Source organism: Falco punctatus, assembly GCF_963210335.1.
Source record: "Falco punctatus genome assembly, chromosome: 1".
Taxonomy (NCBI): Eukaryota; Metazoa; Chordata; class Aves; order Falconiformes; family Falconidae; genus Falco; species Falco punctatus.
This window is the reverse complement of record NC_137580.1, coordinates 67,594,517-67,618,834: the sequence shown is the minus strand read 5'-3', so window position 1 is coordinate 67,618,834 and position 24,318 is coordinate 67,594,517. Positions and strand designations below refer to the sequence as shown.

The 24,318-nt window shown below is 43.7% G+C and overlaps 1 protein-coding gene across 1 annotated transcript in view; it reads right to left on the bottom strand.

Annotated features, from left to right (window-relative positions):
• The window catches only part of COL25A1 (collagen type XXV alpha 1 chain), a 365,971-nt gene that overhangs the window by 314,039 nt on the left and 27,614 nt on the right, over window positions 1–24,318 (bottom strand). The window contains exons 3-4 of the mRNA XM_080374081.1: window positions 6,246–24,318; window positions 5,704–5,773 (exon numbers count right to left, since the gene is read on the bottom strand). The exon at window positions 6,246–24,318 is cut by the window's right edge and continues 19,695 nt beyond it. Of these exons, the coding sequence (XP_080230207.1) occupies window positions 5,704–5,773; window positions 6,246–6,605 (430 nt within the window). The 5' untranslated portion in view covers window positions 6,606–24,318. The remainder of the gene's footprint in view (window positions 1–5,703; window positions 5,774–6,245) is intronic.

Genomic DNA, 24,318 nt, shown 5'->3' with positions numbered 1-24,318 from the left:
TCTCACACTGCAAGACTCACTGTACTTGAACGGCTTTGACACTTCAGCAGTTCAAGATGGACAGCTGCCACATGGAAGGAAATCTAAGAACATATATAAGAACGTAAATTCTTATATTAATCTCAATCCAAGAACCATTTGTGCAGCTAGTCAAACCTTTTTAATGTGCCTTTTGATAAAAGTGTGCAAGTTCAATGAATTTTAATCCAAGTCATAGAGAAATATTTTGTTAATAACACATCTGTGGTCAAATCAACCTTTGTTACACCACCACTGACATCAATGATATTACAAAAGATAAAAACCTGGTGCAGCCTGCTGTCAATCAGTTCTCCTTTGAGCTACATTATGTTTCATTCATCATGCTGCACGCCCTACCTCCTTACCCAGAGGGAAGGGAATTAAAAGGTCACATCTTAGCCAATAAAATATATTTAGCTATTCTGTGGGGAGAAAACAGTATCTCTAATCAGTCATCCAAACAAGACAACAGACTACCCAAAAGGTTGCATGCTGCTGCACATCAATAAACATCTTTATCTAGGAACTGAAATGAAAAATATTAAACCAGTGAAGGTATGAAAGGGGAACTCAAAGCCCTGTCAGAAAAATTACAAAATTAGAGCTGAGCACTGCATTCAGCAAATAGATGATACAGACATGGCAGAAATAAGTAGCGCTGGGAGCTAGGTTCAGATAGCAGACTCTGGAATTTTAAGTAACAGGGAAAAACACTTTGGATACTTTCTGTATCTATCTGTATTTTCTTTTGAGTCTCTCTACCACTGAACACTTAAGTCAGCTCCTCTTTTCTTTACCTCTTCAGTCTTTACACAACTGCTTTACTGTAGTCATAATAAATAAAATAAAAAAAGTAATACCCCGCTGATACCTGTTTTGGGATTCTTTTACTCCCCCAGATTTATTTAACCTCCATTCCTTCAGCCTCACTCATCAAAATGCACCAGGAAACAGTCCTTATGGAACATGTGGAAACAAGAAAGAGTGTCCAAATTGTACTTCCACTGCATGTCAAAACGAGCATTAGGTGCTTAAGACAACAAAAACAGTACTGGGATGCTAAGAAAATACATTGATTTTTGTCACCCATCCTGCTGCCAAAAATGCATGCAGCAGACTCATTATTTTATGGAAGAACTAGCTGTACAACACAGTTTTCACACTAGAATGACTATAACCAGAATAAGACCAAGTGGTACTCTCCATCCCAAAAAAAAATACCCTTGGCTTATGGCATTTGATCTCCTGAATGAACAGGTTTATATACACACAACAACACTGAAACAAGCTTTATAACCTGATCACAGCAAATCACACAGTGAAATAGGAGGTACTTCAAATGACAAACCATAAGGCTTTTTAAGACTGGAACAAAGAATCAAGATGACATGATTACAAAACCAGCACAAAATAGCTGGCTAAGAAAGAAGAATGATGACAGTGTCCATGCCTGGAAAAGGTTTGAAGTCACAGGTATCTGAACACAAGAGGAAGAAAAAAGCAGGTTTCTTGATGGGAAAATTACAAGAGAAACAGCAAGGAAATAAACACTGCCTGTGGCACAAAGAAAAACAAAAGTAAATTTGTTTGGTCAACTTTCCCAGCTATCCATCAGCAAAGTTCAGATAACATTCTGGGGAGAAAAAGAAGGGGAAAAAAAAACCCAAACAAACAATAAAACCCTCAAACCTGCAAACCTCATCATTTTACATGCAAGCTATAGTGAGCATCCATGCATAGTGTGATGTAGCAATTCAAGATAAAAAAAGTCTCCTATGTTATGTAACCTACACTTTGTCATCGCAGAAATAAAGAGTGTGTAGCATATAGGCATTCCTACCTATATAATACTGTTTGCTTTTAATTTTTAAGGAATAAATTCACTATAAAGATCTTCCTCAAAAGAAAAGCAGGAAAATGGAAAAAAAAAAAAAAAAGTAATTGTTTCCCTAAACGGGCCAAAAGGGACATGTAGACCCACACATAATCACTGCTAGCTTTCCTGCTGAGCAAGTTTGAACTTTCTGTACAAATAGACTTGACTCTTACTCCTGCCAACATCATCAGACTCCAGGAGTGGGCTCTGAGGACCCCTTACAGAATGAGACATCACGCACATGACTGCAAGTGTCAGAACTTGACCCTTACAACATATAAAGGATCAATTCACTGAAACATGCAAGCATTGTTTTAGTTGAGGTCTACAGGGCACAGGTATACACATGAATGTTTTCTGGAAGAGGAAATTCTGAAGTATCTATGAAAACCTAAGAATTTCTTAAAATTCTATTGAATTGGTAGCATCCCTGTCTTTCTGCATGTTACTCTTTCCACAACAGTATAATTCTTGGCACTTGATAAGAAGTATCCAGCACTGTGCTTGACTGTTTCTCATAAAAGCTCATTATGCTCCTGCAGCTATTTAAAGGAAGATTGAAATGCATGAAATAACTACCTACACACCTACTTTTCTTTTTTTCATCTTTTACCGTAGAAAATAGTTAATTTACAATAAATGATAAATTTGGAAAAGGAAAATTAATTTATTACCCTTAAAATAATTTTAGCCACTCAGTTTGCCACCCAGTCCCATGTGCAGAGGCTAACTGCCAGCAGTGACTGCAGCACTAGTTGCAAGCATGAGATTTAAGCTGGCACTCTTGGTGGAGCTGAGGTAATTTACGAGGAATGTCAGCATGCATTTACTTTTCAAACTTTATTACTCTGCTTTAAGAGAAAGAATGCCTGCTATTGTCATTTTAAAAATATTTACAAGATCTTTGGTATCTGGTTTTAGTCCTGCAGAATTAAAATCAAAAGTCCAATATCTCCTCACATTGTGTTTCTTTTGTAATAAAATAGAAAATAATAACTAGAAAATAATCATAATAATAATTAGAAAAAACATATTTAGTGAAAACAAAGTTTTTAAAGAGAAATGTGACCACCCTTCACTCCAGACAAAGTTCAAGGCAGAATGCTGAATACTGTTGAATTAAAAGGAGCTACACGTGGACAGCTTTGCAAGCTACAAGCAGTTGTGAATCTGGCTGCCTTTGGTATCCAAGCCGTTCCAACCCACTTTCCTTCAAATGTACAAGGTCCTACCATGGAGAGCCACAACAGGATGAACATCCCAAGCTAATGAGAACTACACCAGCCACATAACTTTAATCCTAAATCAAAGGCCACATTCTCACCCTCCTGTCTGCAGACTGAATTTCCCTCTCTTCTTTTGGTAGAGAACAATGTAATATATTTTTAAATAATGTTTATTCCTCTTCAAAGAGCAGGATGGTGGAAACTGCCTTGGTGGCCATTTAGCAGCAGACTTTTCTCACAGCATAGGGAAGTTTCAAAAATCACCTCTGTACCACGAAGGCCTTCCAAAGTCACCTCTAACAGACATGCATTTTATTATTACAGAAACCCAGGGAAGAAATGCAGAGCAGAATAAAGCAGCAAAAGGGAGCCATGTCAGAAAGTGCAGAGGCAATGTACTCTTTGGCTTCAAAAATAGCAGGCAACAGAAAAATCACCAGGTTTCCATAATGCTTTTCCTATTAAACCAAGCATCTTTCTGAACACAGTAGTCCAGATTTGTAATAGCAGCATTAAGGATGAAAATAAAAGTCCATCCTGTCCAGTAAAAAAGGAATTCTAACAAAGTGAGCCAAACAAAGAAACAACAATTTATTTGCTCTATCCCCTCCTGCTTTGCCTAACACCTGCTGTCAGGAAGGCGCTGCACTCGGGTGGCGGTGCCACTCAGCCCTTGTTCTCTCAGACAAGGCTCCCAAGATGATGCCATTTTGAGGTAGACACCTGTCCACTGGCAACAAGCATGAGAGCATCAACTCATTTTAAGCTGTCCAAACTGAGGCTATCACATGGCAACATCTTTCAGTCACTACAAAACTTGCTTCCAAACTGAAATAGTTACCAAGAGGTGAAAAGCTCCATATCACATTTCTAATCCCCATATCAACTAGTCCTCTCTGCAATTTTCTTTTTTATTTTGTAACGATTCATGTAGGTTTTCCTGATCTCACAAATCTTGCCCCCTTGAAAATATTTCCCAGGTCACTTTGACTTGCATCTAGCAACGACTTTTACAATGCATGCGAGAAATATTCTGTTGCTCTTTATCTATTTCATAAAACATACTACTTAAGAAAAAAGGTCAGATAAAAATTGGTATGATGTGGAGCTCTAGTGGTAGTGGGGAAGTAAAGCAGCATGTAACACCAACTGTGGAAAAGTAGATACCGACCTTTAGTATGAAAACAGCAAGCGAAAACATTGTAACAGATTAATTCAAACAAGGAGAAAGAGTTTGGCATCAAATTCAACCTTTCAGGCTCACAGGATACATCTTTGCATACAACTTGAGAAACAACCCCCATTTTTAGTGCAGGAACTTGAATTGTGTCATTTATTGCAGTTAAGCAACAGAAAAGTATGCACATGTCAGCCTTAAAAGAAAAAAATCATATGTAGTACAGTAGGAAGCCAATGTTCCCTACCAAAACTAGCTGGGAATTAAGTAATTCTATGCACACTTAAAACGATCCTAGTCATATATATTATCCTTTTCATGCTAGCCCTAGTAACTCCTATACCAGCCAGTAAACACTCCACTTTCAGTTGTAGCATCAGCAAAATACTGTACCGACCACTGCAGTCGGTTTTAACAGAGAGATTCCGTAGTCCTTTCAGACTGATGAGTTTGGCAGGAATTAAATCTGAAACTAGAATAGCTCCTTCCTTATATACACAGTACTGTCACACATCCTACTGTCAAATATCAGCACCTTAAGTCTTGTTGACAGTCAATACTCCACCTGTAAAGGAGATATTTTTTTCATCCAGAGTGGCAGGATGTGTAAAGCATACTGTGCAGCTAGTGTGCTTCAACACACAGAGGATGCTGGAATCCCTGCATTGCCCTGTGAAACACTGGCATTATTTTCTTAACTTTTAAGATGCCATTTGAACTTGGGTATAAGCAGAAGTTTATAAAGATAAAACAATATAGACAGTTATCAGCTGTCAAAAAGCAGCATGGAAAACACAGGAAACATTGCACGCGTACATTGTGTGTATGAACAACTGACCCCAGTATTAGGGACCCCCATCTCCAGTCAAGCAACATCACCGGTGGCATAAACACACATGCAGTTTTGAACCCTCGGTATGAACCTGCAGTCCTTTCCTAGGGGAACTGCTTTCACCCAAGACTACAGAAAAATGAGACTGAAAAACTCCTGTATATATTACTGCTAACTTGCGACAGACTCTCCACCTATTTCAATCCGTGTGATAAGTTGTTCGATGTTTTTGCTAGGAACTTTTGTTCTACTTCCCAAGCTCGGCATACAATGCCTTGATTCAGTACTACCCCATTTAAGACACGATATATTTTTTCTTGCTAGGGTAGACCATGAACTTCTTAAGTGTTACTGTTTGGCATCACCCAGCCTAACCGGGGTTTTTAACCACCGTGAATTCAGATCCAGTGCCACAGTGGAAACAGACAATTCTGGGCTTTTCCACCCAGGGTACAACTGGTGATTGAAGAGGCATCCCATGGATCTGACTTACATTTGACAAAACATCGGGATACCAAAACCCCCAGAGCTACAATCCTCAGAGAAGAGGTTTCCAAGCTGTCTCTGTTACCTGGTGGGCAGTTGCATTCTGGAGGCGCTTCTCTCGCTACTCGGATTTTTGCCAAGTGCTCGTAGGATTTCTGTGGGTGAGAGAAGCGACGTGAGGGCGCTGGGCGAGCGAGCCCCGCACAGCCAGCGCGGGCGCGGACTGCGTTACCGCTATTCCACGGGCTGCGCAACCAGCCGTGCCGTCTCCGCTTGGCCTCGACCCAAGGTGTCTCACTGCCTTCTCCACCCCCACCACAACAAAAACAAGCCCGACACCACCCACCCTCTCCCATCCCCGCCGCAAGTGCCCCCCCACCCCCGCATTTATTATTTTTTTTTTTAAACACGCACGATCCAGAAGCAGAGGGACTGAGGCTCGGGCGCGGCGGCAAGTTGCGGACGAGCAAAGCGTGAGCGCGGACCCCCGCCCGCCCCAACAACGGGGCTGCGGGCCGCCCCCCCGCTTCTCCCCCGCCGCGGAGCTGCCCCGGCCGCCCCCCGCCGCCCCGCACCCGCCACCCCCGGCAGGCAGGCAGGCTGAGCGGCCACCCCCGTCCCGCACACCTGGGCGAGAAGTCGCTCCACTTTCTCCTGCATCATCGCGTTCAGCTGCTCCAGGGAAAAGCCGGGCAGCGGCGGGAGCGGGGCGGCGGCGGAGAAGCCCCCTCGGGCGCCCTCGATGGCCGCGACCCGGGCCTGGAGGTCGCTGGTCCGCACTCCCAGGTAGACGCAGGAGGCGGCCGCCAGCACCGAGAGGAGAGCGGCCACCGCCGAGCCGCACGGCCCGGCCCGCCGCGGGCAGCGCTCCCCGCCGCAGCCGGGCTCCCCGCTGCCATCCCGTCCTGCGGCTCCGCGGCGCTCCCCCGGCGCGCTCCGGCACCCTCCGGCTGCGGCAGCTTTGATTTCCTTCCCTCCGCCCCCCATGGAGGCGATTAGTTTGCAAACAGCGGCAAGAAAAATAACAGCAATAAAGTGCGGGAAAATAAATAACAAAAAGGCAAAATAAGAATATCGTTGTTCAAAATGCGGGGAGCAGAAGAAAAGCCCGCAACCGGCTCACACACTTTCGAGGCGACGCGGCGGCGCGCACCGCGGTCCGCACCGCACGCCGCCCGGCAGCGGGTCGCGACTCAGCCCCGCAGCAGGGGCGGGAAGGGGTGGGGGGGGACGGGGCGGGGGGGGCGAGGAGCCAGGAGCCGGCAGCAGGGCTGGGTGCGGGGCGAGCCCCCGCAGCTTGCGCCCGCCCTTCGGAGGGAGCAGCGTGCTCTGCTAGCCCTTTGCCACTTGTCAGAGAGGTTTTCAGGCGCGGGGCGGGAAGCGCCCCCCCACCGCCGCCTGCCGCTCTCCTCCCCGCCGCCGGCGGACTTGTTGCTGCCCCCACACCTGCCTGCCGGCGCCCAGCAGCCGCGCCGCGCCAGGCGGGAAGCCCGCAGGCGGCAGGCAGCCCCCGCGCTGCCCCGCTGCCAGCCGCGCCGCGGAGCCGCCGCCCCCGCCCGCCTCCCCCTCCTCATTAGCATAATTTATTCACCTGGGCGGAGGGAGGGGCGGGCTGGCGGCGCTCTTTGCATAACGTATGCGCCGCGCGCGGGACATTAGACTAACAAATGGCGGGAAGGGAGGGCGGGAGCTCGTCCGCGCCCCTGAGGTACCGGCGGCTTGAGGGGCTGCGGGGCGGCCCGGCCCGGCCGGGCGGGGGAGCTGCGGGCAGCCGCGCTGGGTAACGCACAGCGGCCTATGGTCGGGCCGCCGTGCCCACGGTGCCGGCATGAAACGCGGGGTGCGCTCCGCCGTCCCGCTCTTTTTATAGAGCTGGGAGGACGAATGCGTATTACTCAACGGCCGCCACGTTCGCGGTGCGAGGGCTGGCTTCCAAAGGAGCGGCGTGCGCTATATCCCCGTTGTGTGCAGTCGGTTTAATTTTAGCTAATTTACTTATTTACCAAGTTGCTTCTTCGCTGTTCCACACTCACTGACCCATTTTCATGGCTCCTGGTTTGTACAGCAGGAAGCATCGACACCCAGAGAACTGCACGTGTGACCTGGCGGACAGCCTGTTGGGTGTTGTTCCTTCCCCCGCTGCCTCTTGCCTTCCAAACCCGTTTGGTTCTCATCTTGGCCTTAGCATGGTACACCACCTTCATGAGACGTTTCCTGTGCCCCACAAACTTCTCAAAATAGAGAAACTTCTCAAAGCAGGACCAGACTCTGCAGAAACACATAGTTCGCCCTGGTTGGCACTTATTCACATGAATACTGACTCCTTATGAGATACAAAGGCTCGTGAGGTGAAAAAAGAGACTTGTGCAACTATGGCATTTCTCAGATAAGACTGAGAGGGCTGGTTTGTGCTACAAATCGAGTTTCCTTATGGAGTCATATTTGTGCAGTTTTATTACCTGTTACTTCCCAGGTATTCAAGCAATCAGAACTGCCTGAAAACATGGATCCAAAAAGCTTTGTGGATTTTGGTATAATTACTCAGACTTTGAAGAAAGCGTACCAGAAATTTGTAGCTATTTATTCTTCATAACTTGTCTTTCTTCTTTCTAAAAAGAAGTTTTGTGGACTCTAGTCAGGGAGAAGAAATCATGATTACATAGCCCTCGGTGATAATTTCTTTGTGATAAAGAGTTAATAGCTGCAATGGATGGTTTGCAAACAAATTTCCCCAAGCGGCACGTACTTCATGATCACGACTTGTGAAAAACAACTGCTCTTTTTGAAACAAGGACTTGCTCACAGACTATCTGTTGGTAATAAGATAAGATGGTATTTGGAATGAATAATCTGACAGAAGAAAACAAACAATACCCACATGCTCTTATTTGGTGCATTGCACGGGCTCCCTGAGTGTGGTATGAGCGGTACCCCAGGATGCCTTGGAGCAGCTGGCAGGCCCACGAGGCGCTGGGAGCCGTCGGCGCCAGCTCCAGCGCTTAACATTACCCCCTGCTGTTAGTTCACTAGTGCCATTACTCACCCCTGCTCGTGGTGACATCCAGCAAAGTAAAGCTGCAAGCCCTTAGGATATGATTATCATTTTAGGCAGGCGGTTACTGAGGCGCCTCTGGCTGAGGCAGGCTTGCTGCTCACACGCCACTGCTGCCTGTGCGGTACTCAAGTGGGTGCTGCCTCATCTAGGCCAGGGTGAAATTTCCTCCCGAGATCAGGTCTTTTTATTTCAGTGCAGATATGGACGTCCTCTGACTGCTTCAGTGCCCCATATGGGGCACAGACAACTGTGTACCCATATATCAGTGTGATCTGTCTCAATGTTTTGCTTGGCCGAAAGACACAGTCTTTCTGTCCAAGCATCTTTCTGTCCCAGCATCATGCCATCCGTTTGTTTTGGACAAGGCATACTCCACATCAGAAATTAAATAGCCTGAGACAGAAAGTCCCTTGTTGCATTAGATTTACACATACTTGCTGTTGTAAAGATTGCCCAATGAGCCAGATCACCATGTTTCTGTGGGACACAATGCAAAGTTGCTTTCCTATGGGATAAAAAAATCTCATGCTGGATGTTTCCTATTCTGGAGAGGTGTGATGAGAAACCTTTATTTTTCCCTCTGGGAGAAATAGAAAACTCTGCTGTACTAGAATCAAAGCCCAAGCCAGGCAAGGACAACTTTAAACTATCCAAGAAATTGGTTTTGTGCTTTTATTTTGCAATGGGTAGCTATGCCTCTATGCACCTGAGAGAAATCTTAGCCCTGACTAGTGTCACCTCTGAGAAGAGATGAGGCTCATCCATTCCTTGTGCGTGAATCTGCTTACATGTATCCTCAAAGGGAAATGTAATGGAGAAGAGTGATAGGAGAAAGACTGGTGCCAAGCCTTTCTCATTGATCTAGCTTAAAGTTACATTTTTCTTTTTCCCAAAACTTGGTCTGGGAAAGATTTAATCTAAAAGTGTTAAAATGCTTAGAAACTATTTGATAATGACAGAATTTGAGAATAAATTAATTCCAATAGCTTTTCTTCCTAATGTGTTTTCATGTAGAAACAGATACCAGAGAATCTTTGAAGATGCAGATTAGCAGTATCCCCTTCTTACAGAAAAACCATGGTGATTTTCCTGATTAGGCATATTTATCCACCTTACAGCAAGGCTGGTCCTGAATAGACTAGACTGAACTACAGAATCTGAGCTGCAAGCTAAATGAAGCATAATCTGATTAAATCTAACACAGAAGTTGTTCGTGTAGGTGAAGAACATAACACAGCTGGTTTACCTGTTAAAAAATTATCTGGTCATGTCTGCCCAAATAGAGAGCATTAAACAGCAGTACCCTCCTGTGTTCAGTTACTTGATACCATCAAGTGGACAACCAGCAGCTTTGCAGTACACTTACCCCATCTAAACACAATAAACTGGATAAAAAACATGTAAGACTCAGCCTTGCTGCTTTTGCCAGCTTTCCACAAGCAGGAGGCAGAGCAAAGCCAGGACGTGTATGTTCAGTGCCAGAGAGCCTGCCTCTTATTTTGCAGCCATGATGATGCCAGAGTCAAAAAGGCATCTACTAACAATCATAGCAAAGACTGAAACCAGATTGCTGTAGCACTTTTCAGACTGTTATCCATGCAATGGAAGAACTGGTTTTATCTCCCCACCCCACCCCCACCCCCAAAAAAACCAAACAAACAACAAACCTACTGTTTTTTACTTTTTTTTATTGGTGAAGATTTATAGGTTTTGAAATAGAGAGAGTAACTTGGTCTGAAGAGTCAAACTCCTACTCCAGGAGTAAACCAGATGGCTGTTCATACAAGCAAGCAGTAATTTAACTGCTTGCAGTCAGGAACTGTATCTCAGACATTACTGATCACACTTAAGGTGATATAGCATGCAAGTTCAGGTTACAAAACTCTTCAAATGCTTAAAAAGCTTATCTTGTATCTGGTAGCTAGAATAATGCAGCTTGAAATAAGAACTGTACCCCAGATATATTGAGCTGACCATTAACACGTGCAGGTGGAATATAAGAAATAACAGATCTGCAGTACACAACTCAAACGGTGGCAAAAAAGGAGGAGAATTTTAAGTAAGGTCTGCTGAAGTGCTCATGCACGCAGACCTGAGGCTACCACACTTCCCACCAGGAGGAGAGTGCTCTCACTTTGAAGATTTGAATCTCTAAACGCCACGTTTCAGCAGATCTCGTGCATGACCAGGCCAAAGATATTGACACAAGATGCTACTGTTTGCATTTCATGGGTCTGTGTTTGAAGATGTGGATGGTGTTTGCAGATAACAATTTTCCACCAGACAGAACTAGTGTCTGGAGTTCTTTCCATATTTTTATGTCTACAGTGTGCTGTATTCTGGCTGACCAATCCACAATCCACTACTGGATTTCTTTACCAGATACAACATAAACTTGTGATTAGAATTATGCAAAAACAGATTGGTGAAAAATAAGCACTCATCTGCTGAAACGACAAGCTGCATTCAGTTTGTAAAATATTTTGCACACATGGTCAAAGAGAGCAGAAGGCAGAGAATAAATACAAGTATAAATCGGAGTCTGGGACTCTGTGTTGGAACTGAGGTGTCACACATCAGGATAAAAGCTTAACTGATTAATAATGGTCATGCATGTTCCAAGATAGAGTTAAAACCTTGTATTCCAAATGTTCCCGCTTTCAAATGGAACTTATATATTATTCATTATATGTGGACTTGAATTGTATCTGCATTCTACTGCTTCCTCCATTCCTCTCACTTCTGCTCTGTTCAGCCTTTGAATTAGAGTGCATCTTGCACCCTAAATGAGGTTTTACTCAACTTTTGTGGTTTTATATGGGTAAAATGCAAGGTAGAACGGGAATCCAGCACTTCTGCGACTAGCCTCACTTCTCAGCTCCCTGGTAGGTTAGGTAGTATGGTATTTCTCATTGAGCTGCTCATAATATCTGCCAAGATAGCACAGAATCACCAAAAAACCTCCAGAAAACAATTTACTTCACTGTTTTTGGGGAAAAAAACTGGAAACGCCTTTCACTTTCAAATATCCAAATTGATTGCCTTCTGTCACTTTAAATTTAATACAAGCACATTAAAGTACAGTATACATGATGCAGTACATTAATATACTTAGCAGATGGATAACACTTGCTTGTGATTTAATACTTAAATATACTTATTTCACATCTACTGTACAAACACTTCATATATTTGAATCTTTAAGTCAGACTTATCTTCAGACTAGAGGCAATTGAGTCACATGAGCACAGGATTTAGTTTATTAGTTCCATAACCTTACTGGTATTTTGGCAAACCTGATAATAAAAGAGAGAGAGAGAGAGAGAGAGAGAGAGAGAGAAATAAAAAAGCCCCACTTACATCTGGATTTTAATATATTTCACAGGATTTCCTTTTCCAACATGATGAAACCAGCTCGCCTAGCCCTACAAACTGACTGATTCAAGACAAAATTCAGACCCTGTATGTCATTCTTTGCTAAAATTCACAAGCATTTTTCATGTGACTGTATTACAAAACACCTCATAACAGATAAACCAACTATCTTATATTTTTCATAGCTTCAAATACTTGCTTTAAAATGCAATTGATGCTTGGGAAACACTGGCAAGAATTTTGCTGAATGGAGAACCATAATCAGGAATGGTACAAGGAGACCAGACCTGAGAACCTCAGAGTGAAAAAAAGACATCCATTCCCTGGCACCAGGCCAATTAATATCCCTTGGTTCCCTGGTTTGTTTATTTGTATATGAATGAACACCACTGGAATCCGTTGGTAATGGCGAAAGTCTGGGAGGACGAAGTTTGGACAAAGAGTTTCTGAGCCTGCAAAGTCCTATATTAATGTGTAACCACTCACGTGAGTTGTCTAATGCAAATCAATAGGATTAGTCATGGAAGTAAACTTTCAAGTGTGCTGGACTATTTGGAGGATACAAAAATGCCAAGATGGGGGTCAAGACATAGGATCCAGAACAAAAAGCTAATTATACAGCAGGGAAATTGTCTACATCAAGTTAATTCCAAATTTCTGGTTGCTTTTTTCCTATTTTTTCATGTGAGGTCATTACTAAATAATTTCTGTATGCAGAAGCAGTTACTTTTAAGAAGTAATTTTATCTCCCAGAGAAATTATTACAATAGCAAATATACCTCTGAGAGATCGCAGTGGAAACCACTTCTGAAAAAGGCAACAGTAACTCGGAGGCTATTTTTATGCCCCAACACAAAGACAAAAGTTACCAGAAATGTGAAGGTGAAGATCACAGGACGTTGGCAATCACAGAGTTGTTATAATGCAGATTAACATTTCTATAAGCATTATCCTTAAAACAGGCTAAATCTTCTGAAACCTACAGACATTGTGGGTCAAAGATTGAAAAGATTATTGTGGGACAATCAGGTATCAGAAAAGGAAGCAGATGGACTGATTTGATTTGATTACCAAATTAAAAGGAAAGAACCAGGAAGCAAGCAGAAGAAAAATCTCTGTATCGATTTTAAGAGGGTGAGGGAGTTAGTTGCAGCAGGAATTTTTCCCTTGGTTCAGTGGACCATGTCCTCCAAGTGACTTAAAGACAGATAAAGTCTTGTGATTTTTATTTTTAACCAATTAGTATATTCCAAGTAATTTATCTGGAATAAAATATCTTCTTACAATCACTGCATATTTGAGGACTTTTTACAAGGGCCTGTAGTGATAGGATGAGGGGTAATGGTTTTAAACTAAGAGAGGGTAGATTCAGATCAGGTATTAGGAAGAAATCCTTCACTGTGAGGGTGGTGAGGCGCTGGCACAGGCTGCCCAGAGCAGCTGTGGATGCCCCATCCCTGGCAGTGTTCAGGGCCAGGCTGGATGGGGCTCTGAGCAACGTGCTCTAGTGGAAGGTGTCCCTGCCCATGGCAGGGGGTTGGAACCCCATGATCTTTCAGGTCCCTTCCAACCCAAACCGTTCTGATTCTATGACAAGTGCTTCATTTTAAACTGGCCTCCACAAGTCTGTTCAGGGCCAAATTGTTCTCTCTGTTTAACCAAATTACTATGACGATACCAAGTGAAAATCCTTATCAGGATGTCCAGTACCTGCAGTTATCTTCAGTTTCCTTTCTTGATGCTATTAGTGATTCCTCCATCCTGTCAAGGTTTCTGTTTTATGTTACTAGGTCTGAAGAAGGCAGCAGCGAGGTCTGAAGACTTGCTTTTTCCAATCAGTTGTTGAATTTCTCATTACTTCAGTGAGGTCTGGGCACAGATGTCTACATGCTCACTACTACCTACCCAGTATCACATCACAGGAAAAAAGTGTCACATCATTCAGCAAACGGTAAAAAAGTCAGTAATCCAAGCACAAGTGCTCTGTCATAACTCTCAAAGTTGTTGTATCTTGAAAAGAAAATCTGAGAACCAATTTAATTTCAGATTCAGCTTCCTGTATTATAGAATTCAATGCAATGTTGATATATATTAAATGTGTAGGGTTTTTTAATAAAGGATGATTGATCTCGGGCAAATTTTTCCTACTCTTCTGAAGACAATCAGAATTCAGCCACTGCTGAAGATAGGATAAAATACAAAAATTTGAACAGATCAAACTTGGATTCAAAGGAAATCCCAGTTTTATTGCTGTATTTTTTTCTGCACCGATCCCTAGTTTGACTATCCCTATCAATGTTGGTCCCTTCCCCAGTTAGTCAAGTATGGTTTCAAAATGCTATGCCATTAGCAGCTGAAGATTTTAATCCACTTTTGAAGGAGATGAACAAAGTTCAGGGAAACTCGCTTCTTCATAAAAATTTTCCAGAGAAAAATCTTCCCTTCCTGACCATGCTCAGATCAAATGTGTATAGCAACCCCTTTACTGGTAAGATGCTCAACTGCATCACACCCCAGGCAGGGAAAAAAATAAAATAAAACAAATTAAAAAAACCCCACATACCAGAAAACCCTACTCTAAGGCTTATCTGCATCTGCAAAATGGCTGGTTAGTTTCCCTGGATCCAAAGTAAATTTTAAGTTGCCTATAAGTATGTGACAAAATCTATCTGACAGGGTTACTATTAAGTGCAAAAGAAGTGTGACCTATGGATTTACTGAGGTTTTGAGATGACACCCTGGTTTTCTCAGACCTTTCATCCACACCAAACCACCAGCTGTCAGGTCACCCACTTTCCCTCTCCTTGCAGTGGGCTTGGATCTGCCTCCTGTGCTGCAGAGCAGAAGTACATGAAGATGACCAACAGGCTTTCCAGAGCTCCTGACTTTGTGACTCTCTAGGCTTTGTTTTTTTTTCTCTGCAGAGGAAAAGGAGGAAAGAAGCCCAATTCCTTGAAGGCTGCAGAATTGTAAAAGCTTTGAAAGGGTGGTTTATAGGGTATGGAATGGTAACCATTAAAGCTGATTCCAAAAATGGATGTGAGAGGTCTCTTTTACATGTGTCTCCATGCCCTGTAACCTCTTCTGTGTGACATTCTCAAGGAAAGAGAATGGGGTAAGATGCCTGTGATATCTGGACAAAAAATTATGGAGCTAAGGTGTCACTGAGCCCAGCCTTAGAGAGTCACAAAGCTAAAAAAGTAAGCTGGTTGTCAGAAAAGTGTCTGAAACCTGATCATGAACATTTAGGACATTTTTCTTTCCCAGGAGAGATAAAGGAGGCCAGTCAGGAGATATTATCAGCTAAAGAATCCATAGATCTCCTGTAGATTTCACAAGTATTCATGTGAATAAGCATAATAAAATTGCGCGGCTGCTTGGGATTACAGGTCCCAGCCTTGTGTCTGCATCATCTCAACTCCATCAGGCCGCCAGCTGCCAGAGACTTTATTGCATCTTTCAGGGGCACAGATTCTTCAAATTACTGTCATAGACTTCTGGTAGCTGTCATATTCTTTACACTACTTCTATTATTTTTATGCCAAAGGTAAAGTCAAGCTGTTTAGTCTTCCTTATTTGCTGTGCCTCTAAGAAAATGTAAGTCTTTGATGATAATGCTGGCTGTGGAGATCTAACCCAGTGAGTCTTGACTTAAGGGAGAAAGGGACCAATAGGTACCCTCTTAATTTACCATCCCTGGTATCAGTCATGCTCCTTAGTCCCAGATCTCTTCTGCAGGGCTTTTCCACAGCCCCGCTATGCTGCTTCCTCACCCAGAGCCCTCCACACGCATGCTTCCCAGAAAATTGCACTGCTGAATTATAGATGTCTGTTTAGACATCAACACAAGCTTTCCTGTTTCTTTATCTCTCCAAGATTGCACTGTCAAAAACAGTCAGCTGAAAGTTACATGTATGTTAAATGCTCTTTCCGTCTCAGTCTCTCAGGAAGTTGGGAGAGACACTGTCTTTATGGGTGAGCAGGAACATATCAGCAACAGGTCATATGAGATCGGCAGCAAGTATCAGTGACGGTGGGGGCTGGTAAAGGAGGAAGTTGGAGAAGAAGGGCAACTCGGTGTTAACACTGCAGAAAGCAATAATGTTTGGAGGGAAATATGAGGAAAGGGGATTTATTATAGTCTTTCATAGTTGAGGGCAATGCTCCTATCTTTCTTGATAGAGTGGAAGTAGGACTCAGGGAAGAGAATGGACAGGCTTTGATGGTGGGAGATCGTAACACTATGGATGAAAAAGCAGAAGGGCAGAAAAGTTCTATCATGGTGACACAGAACACTTGATATTTATATAAACAGGGACCAGGAGGAGATACAGGAACTTTCAAGGTTGTGTTTTGCTACCTAGCTAGGTGACAGGATGAAGCCATCTTATCTGGGCTCAGCAGATCTCAAGATCAAGAAGCTGGCCTCTTGCATGTGGAGAGGCTGCCCTGTGCATGGCACTGGGGGTATCTTGCAGGAAGAAAGTGTGCAATGGACTTAAGGAAGAGTGTTTTCCAGCTGAGATTTTTGTTCTGGGTTGCTTAAAACTTCTAAAAACATGTCTTTCTGATGTTTCTGGTTAAGGACAGCTCAGGTCTAAAATTAAAACAGTCCTTGAGTTAGAGGGACAGAAACAGACCCCAGCGAGCTTTGGGAGCAGCATTCCCCCAGTGGGGCAGGAGAGGGAATGTTTTTGATCGCTGCAGCTGAAGTATTTTCTGCTTGATGTGGAAGGCCAGGTGGGTGAGCAGAGATGCAGAGCACAGAAAGCCTCACTGGAGAGGGGTCTATGATGTTTGAGGATCGCTCTCCTAGAAGAAACAAAGAAAGGAAAAAAGGTTCAGGGAGAAGTCCTCTCCCAGGGTACTTACTTGTATATCTGCTTTCTGACATATACCTACCCAACATCAGCACTCAGTGGGTTTTGCCTGACATCATATCTAAACAAACTATCCTCCTGAAACAGCAGGATGATTTGTTTATAATTCATTATTATTGAATGTGGACTTCTAGCCATTTATGAAATCTTGTGCTTTTAATTTTCTGTTTCATCTTGCCCTGGAGTATAGTTTGGTTCTACTGTATTTTTCTGTACTTTTCTGTCCTCTGTGATTGTAAGTGTTTGAGACTTATTAAATATAAAAGCTCTTTGATATCAGCTGGAGCACAGCTGAGGATTAAGCCTGCCCCTCAATGCTCTGCCTGCTGCTGTCATGTGTAAATCCTACGTAGGAATTGCTCCCTTCCACAGAAATCAGCCATAGCCTGCATGAAACATAGCAGATGCTTCACAAAACAGATTCAAAATGAAGTGAAGATACCTTTTCCAATGAACTTTGTGATGAATATAGAATCTGGCATCAGAGCAACTCCCTTCAGGAAGCCAGAAAATAGGCATCTATAACTCACTCATCTACAAATTCCTCCTGGAATCTTTACCGGGTGTAAGCAAGCGCCTGTCAGCTTTCTGCCACATGGAAAAAGCTGGTACTAGTGGCGTGCTCAGAAATGGTCCCGCCAGGCTCACGTGCTGTGCTGCTCGGGAGGGGGCTCATCCCGCAGGTGCCCGGGAAATGCCCCATCCGGGCATCGACCCCAACTCAACTGGAGAAATCCGACAGTGTCGCAGTACTATGTGTTATGTGCAGACAACAATACATTAATCTCCAGAACGTAAGAAATACTGAAAAGTTACCAAGGCCAAAGCAAACTGGTAGTATTGGTTATCAAAATGGTAATGAAATTTGGCCGTAAGGTGAGAATCTACTTTCTTCTGGCAATGCTCAAATATTTTGCTGCCAAGGTTTCATCAGCTGTACTTTACATTTTAGTTATTTGAGTCTCCATTAATGTGTCTGTTCTGGAACTAATTTTTAGGTGGTTTACCCACAGGAATACCAGCCCATATGCTTAAAATAAAAAGGGGAGAGAGAGAGATATACACGTAGAAAGAGGGAATATAATTTTTTTTTTGCAAGCGATAGCATGCCTGTATATGATTACAATGTGTAAAAAATACTCCAAAGCCTTATCCTCAATCCATGTTTATGGGAAAAGTCCCATACACTTTATAAAAGAGTGAAGAGTTCTGAAACCAATACCATAAATCAGATGTAAAATTTCATGAACTCCAACCCTGATGTAAAGCTTCCTGGACTGATGTAAGAGTCTGAGGGTCTTCGCAGCCTCTTGGTTGGGTAGCTGTGCTGCAGGCTGGCAGCTCCTCAGCACGCACCATAACCAAACTCCTGCTCTGTTTCTTAGGGCAGTTGCATGTTGCCTTAGCCATTTCATCTGGAGGCTGGTTTGTTTGGGATTTGGTGGTGGTTTTGTTGGGGTTTTTTTGCTGGATGCTGATTTGAGAAGATATATTGACAAAGAAATGCAGATAAGCCGTGGGGAGATTTACTGCTGTAGCTGTCCTGTTGCTGCCATTCATACCCTTGCGAATCAGGGTGCGCTGGAGCAATCAGCTTTTCAGAGGCATCTGCCAGAACGTCGCTTCTTCCAGATTTGAGGCTAACATGTACTGATTTATTGCAGTCAGGAGATGGGACCCGTCAAAATTAATCACCCTCTGTGTTTACTCCCACCTTCTTTGTTTTTTCCTGTGGCTCCTGTGATCCCCTCCAGTTAAAGGCTTGTCGCATCTTCCCCTTAGTTCAGAGACAGCATCCTTCTTTCCAGCAGAGTTTGTCCCCTTTCTGACTGCAGCTGCATTGTCACTGCATCCTAGCTCTGTAGGTTTCTGTAGAGCTCTACTGCCAAACATCCATTGAAGACTGACCTGCTACATATTCTTAAATGCTTCCAACAGAAATGTAGCTCAGTACAAATATTTGCAATGCTGTCTCTTGAGTTATTTTCTTTGTGGCTATATGAAAAATCATGCAAGGAGGTGTATTTCATCATCGGCATTTCATCACATGGCGTAGCAAAAAGGGGAAGGAACACTTTACAGTAATGTGCTGCTGAGAATGTATATATCTTTGCAGTTATCTGCTGGCTGGAGTGAGCAGAAGCTCTTCGTATTACAGACTACATATCTAATGCCATTTCTGCAGGTCAATGAGATCTACTAGATGCCAGGAATCTGCCTGAGTTTAGGGTATGGCTCTCACGTTAACTGTCTCTTTATTTCCCCTGTTTTATTGGTCTTGTTTTGTTTTCCCAGTGGCTCATTCTGTGAATCTGTATGTTGCATTTTTTTAGAACATAAGCAACTTGTTTTGGCTGCCTCCTGTGTTGCTCTGAATTTTGTAGGATCCTACTTAAACCCACAAAGGTCACTGTTCTTTCCCCACAAGCTGTGTATTCAAGTCCCGTTAATATTAAACAGGATTTCAGGGAATACATTGAGGGAGAACAAGCCTCTTAAACACCTCTTTTACCATACCTATTTTATTTCTTTGGCATTTCTCACCTCTTGAAGCTATTTTCTTATTTCCCTCTCTATACAAGTATAGACCACATCTCACCCTTCTAACAAGACCCCCCCCTTCCCCTGTTGAGGACTTTCAAGGAAGAAGGCACATGGCTTTTTTTACTGTTTTCTTTTTCACTTCCACTTAAGAGACACGATTTGCTTCCTCTGTAAACTTTTCCAAAAAGACCAAAACTGCTTCTCCTCTGTTTTACCCTGAAAAGGAGCGTGTACTTGCCTGAAGCCATACAATGTTCTAAAATGAACATAAAGACTCATTTATTTGTTAGCCTTTTTTGAGCTCTAAAAATGCAAAATCTTTTTCTTTTTTTTTTTCCATTATCTTTCATCCTTAAGTACTTCACAAGTTACAAGTGCAGCAGTGGCCAGGTAGTGCTGTGGGTTGTAGGGTTGGGCAGGCCTACTGGAGTTGACGGCTTTAAGTGGGTCCATTTTGGAAAGGAAGAGCTTTTGCATGAAGTTCAGCCTCAGTCCATAGGTAGCAACGCTGACTTGTGGCAACCATTATGGTAGACAGAATTAGGAGTTAGTACCCAGTTCATTCTTGAAATGATGGCCTGAGACAGCGAGTGCCATTTCTACACGTGTCCGAAATAATAAACAGCATTTCTGTACTCAGATGAACCATTTAGCTCCAGTCTCTGATTCAATTGTTTTTCTATCATCCAACAATGAACTGTTAAATGAGCTGAAAAATCTGTTCTGAGCTGAAGATGTCTTCTCTGTAGTACTAATTGCTAACAAAGTGAAGCAGAGTACCAAGACAGAGGAGGATAGAAGGTCACTTGCATGCAATTCGTTTTCTAAAAAAATGATGTGGGGATATATTATCCATAGCTTAGAAATCTTAGGATGGAAGCACTTAACACTTCAGATTTTGAGAATGTTGCAATTTATCATTTGTGACTTCTGCTTTAATTGACTGTAAATAGCTTCCAAAGATGTCTGTATGACTTCATAGTTTACCGTTACCTGGGTAATATGCTGGTCACAATTTTTAGCTTTGGGTGACAATTTCAAGGTGTCTCTAGCTTAGTCATTACCATTTTTGCAATGGTTGTTAGTTAATCTTGCCTATCTCGAGTGCCTGTGATATGAATTTGTAATTGCACAGGGCCAATTAGCTTTTATTTCCCAGGTGAAAGAGGTAGCTGATAGTGTAATGAAGAAGCACTTAAAGAAAGTGTCATTCCATGTGGAAAACTTACAGCAGGAAAGGATGAGAGAGAACAAGGACTCTATCATGCAAGGTAGCTCTTACAAGGTGTGCATAATAAAGGGGCTATGTGAGCTATACACACGGACTCCAGTAATAGCTCCTGTGTTAAGGGGAAAGTTACTACATTACTGTTTGCTTTTTACTCTTACACACACACACACACACAGAGTCCTGTCAACTGTGACCTTGTGAGCACCACAAAGTCAGAGCTTTGGTTTGCATGCGCTTTGAAACCGCCACAGCTCTTTGCTGCAGGGCTGCCCCTGGCAGGTTGCTCTGCTGGAGGCAAATCCTCTGCAGCAAACAGGGCACAGCCACTCACACGTGCAGCACGGCAGGCAGCAGAAAACTGATGGTAGAGGTAGCTTTCTGAGCCACCACCAGCATGCCAACACGCTGGCTTGTCCCTGGCCTCTGCTATTCCTCCTGAAGTCAAAGATATCCCAGTCACCAATGCCACGGTCTTCCTCTTTGGGCTTCATTCCTACCTTTACTTTCTTTCTGGGTCACTGGTGTTTTCTTCAGCTGTTGAGCAGGGCTGTGTAGCCAGCAATCTGGGAATGTCTCAGAATGAAACACATTCCCTCGGCCCTTCTCTGCAAGACAGCACCACGGGTGGCAGCTCTCGCCTAGGGGAAGCTGCCTGAGGCAGGATGGCAGGGATGGCCTGCTCCTTTGCAGACCAGTGCTGAGGGTCAGGATTACATGAGAACCTGTTTAAACAGAGAAAAGAAAGAGAGCAAGGTAAGTTCTTGCCCTCCAAATCTCAGAAGAGTTTGAAAATGCAAATACTAGAGGCTCAGATCATAAGCAAATTTGAAAATAAATTACGTTTGTGTACTTTGAAGATTCACAGCCAGTCTCATGACTTTCTTATGAAGACCTACCAGATTCACGCTTGTTGAGTCCTTCCCATTGGTGGAATGGGTGATTTACCTTCTGTTTCATTCTCATCACTGCGGATACCTGAATCACATTTACTAAGGCAGGCAGAATCCTCTTGCGCATCAGGAAAAAGAGGGGTTGGGTTTGTCTGAAAGTTACGCGGAGCCATGTCACAGCTGACCCGTTGGCTGGTGTGAGGAGCTCAGCGCAGGGAGGACGCTCCCCCCCGCCCCCCCCCCCCCCCCCCCCCCCAGCCTGGCAGGCACAGGGCCCCTTGCAGCAGCACCAAAAGAAGAACACGCGGACCATTTCTTCTGTGCATCTGCACAGGCAGCAGCACTCCCAGGGGAGCAGTGCCTGGAGGAAACAAGATGACTCCTCCTCATTTACCAGGCTGGAATATGGGGAAATTACCTACAGCATCCAGGAGAGCCTGTAGCCAGTGCACTATTAAATAAAATTGTGTAATTCTGAAAAATAGCACAGAGCATTTCTGTAGTGCCTGCTGTGCTTCATAAGCAGGCACAGAGCTTCACTAACACGCTGTCATTATGTATGGTGGCACTGAGAGCACAGCACACAGAGGGAAGGCATGAATAAATTAAGGCTTTTCTGTGTTATCAGATCACCAACAGAGAGGCAGAAAGGGAGAGGGGCACCTTCAGGCAATGCCCCTGCCTACAGCAACAATAACAGATGCTTAGCAGCTGCTGCCGCATCAGGCTGGGCATACATTAATGCTCTAGCTCAGACCAGGAGCGTGCTTTTCAAGTGAATTGCCTGGATTACCCACCAGTACCATGTTCAGGTTGGCAGTCTGGGCCCATGAGGCTGGATGGCTCCCTGCTGGAAGAGAACAGGATGATGTGATTGGGGACAAAGACCCTGAAGCCTATGCAACATTGGTGCTGGCTCAGGAGAACCCATGGCTCTGCTCTGCAGCTTTGCTCCTCTTGTCCACGCTGCTTGCCAGGAGGCCACGGCCTCTGAGCACCACTTGGTAAGCCTAAGATAGGACAATGTATATTTATGCAAGGGGAAAATGGCAAGGCAGGGATCGTGGCAAGGAACAGGTATTAAATGGGTAGGAGGTCCAAGGAACTAAGGAAGTTCTTGATGGCTCCATGTGCTGTAGTCTGCTTAATGCAGGAAAACCATTGTGTTATTTTTAGGTCCAGTTTTCACACGTGAGGTGCGAACACAGGCTTCATTTTGTTTTTAAAGGTGTGACTCTTCCTCCACAAGCTGTGCTAAATACGTGACTCTATGTTTAATGTGCCAAAATAAATGTTCTGCTACATTCTGATCCTGGTTTGGATTTTGCTTCTGAGTTTTAAGCCAGTAATGTGCACAATGACAAATTTGATATCTGTGTTCAACACCATCAGACACATGATACTTCATGGCTATGTTGCTTTGGTCATCTTTCTTCTTCCTTTCATTGAGTTATTGGCTCATTCATTGCTAAGAAAAATACAGAAAAAGGAAAGCATTAGAAAGAAAAATTCATTTAATTCCCTGATATGAACTCAAACCTGTGGCCAAATACTTCCTTTTTTAAAAAAAGTAAAGCCTATATACCAGCTCAGTTTCAAAAAAAACCCTTATTTTTTTTCCTTTTCAACAAGACTTCTGATCATGCTGGACAAAAGTCCAGCAAGTGCTACTGACTTTATTTAAAGCTTCAGCTGCTCAGGTAGCCACTAAATATAGCTGAGCTCTTACAAGAACAGCTTGCAGGATTCTAGTATTATTTAATTTGAATACAAACCCCAGTCTAGGGTTTCATACCACAACTAGACTTAATGTAAGCGAGATTCTGATCTGGAGCCAAGCTCCACATCTGACTCAGCTCCAAATATGTCAGAATCCCAAAATATATTTTAAGTGTACCACATGACAAAGTCTCAGAACATCACAAAATGTTATATGATAAATATATCCAAATAGGAATACTTTCATAAATACATGAGTTCTTGTGCCATTGAGTTCTTCTGCCATGGTGTTGAGGATGGAGGGTCATGTCCTTGTCCATTTGCGCAGAATAAGTTTGCATTGTCCTTATGGACTTGGAGTGCTCCAAAGCCACATGTGAAGAGCACAACATCAATTGCAGAGATGAGAAAAAGAGCCAAACTTCTCAAACGGTATGACCAGACAACCCAGCACATAACGCAGCGGCTGCCGCGCAGAAAGGGTCCATGTCGAGCACTGCTGATCCTCAGGCCAACTGTGAGGCACCCATTTGTCTGAGAGATGCGATGCCACGGGCTCCAGCACCTGGCTCTGTGGTGCTTTCAGCAGGTGGTTACCAAGCAACATTGCAGCTTCAGACCCACGCTGTCCTCCCTGCCACTGGATGGATGCATCAGTCACAGCTGCTGCTATCTGGAGGGAGAGAATATGATTTGGGGGGAGGGCGGGAGGAAGGTGGCCATAAATGAAGGAGATTTATATATCCCCCAGCCTCTAGATCGCTGCAGATCAGCTCACTGGTACCTAGAGATAGTCTTCAAGGAAAATTCAGGGATCTGAATGCATTCATTTCACAGCAAATGAGATTACTGTAAAAGAGGAAAGATCCAGATGCTTGCTCTCTTTGCAAAAGAGAAAATGCTCTTGCATGCTTCTTTAGACTAGGTAATTGTAGCACCTGCCTTTACTGAGTTGTGTAATGGTGCAGCTCACCCTTACAGTGACCTTCAAAGGGGAGAGGGGGGG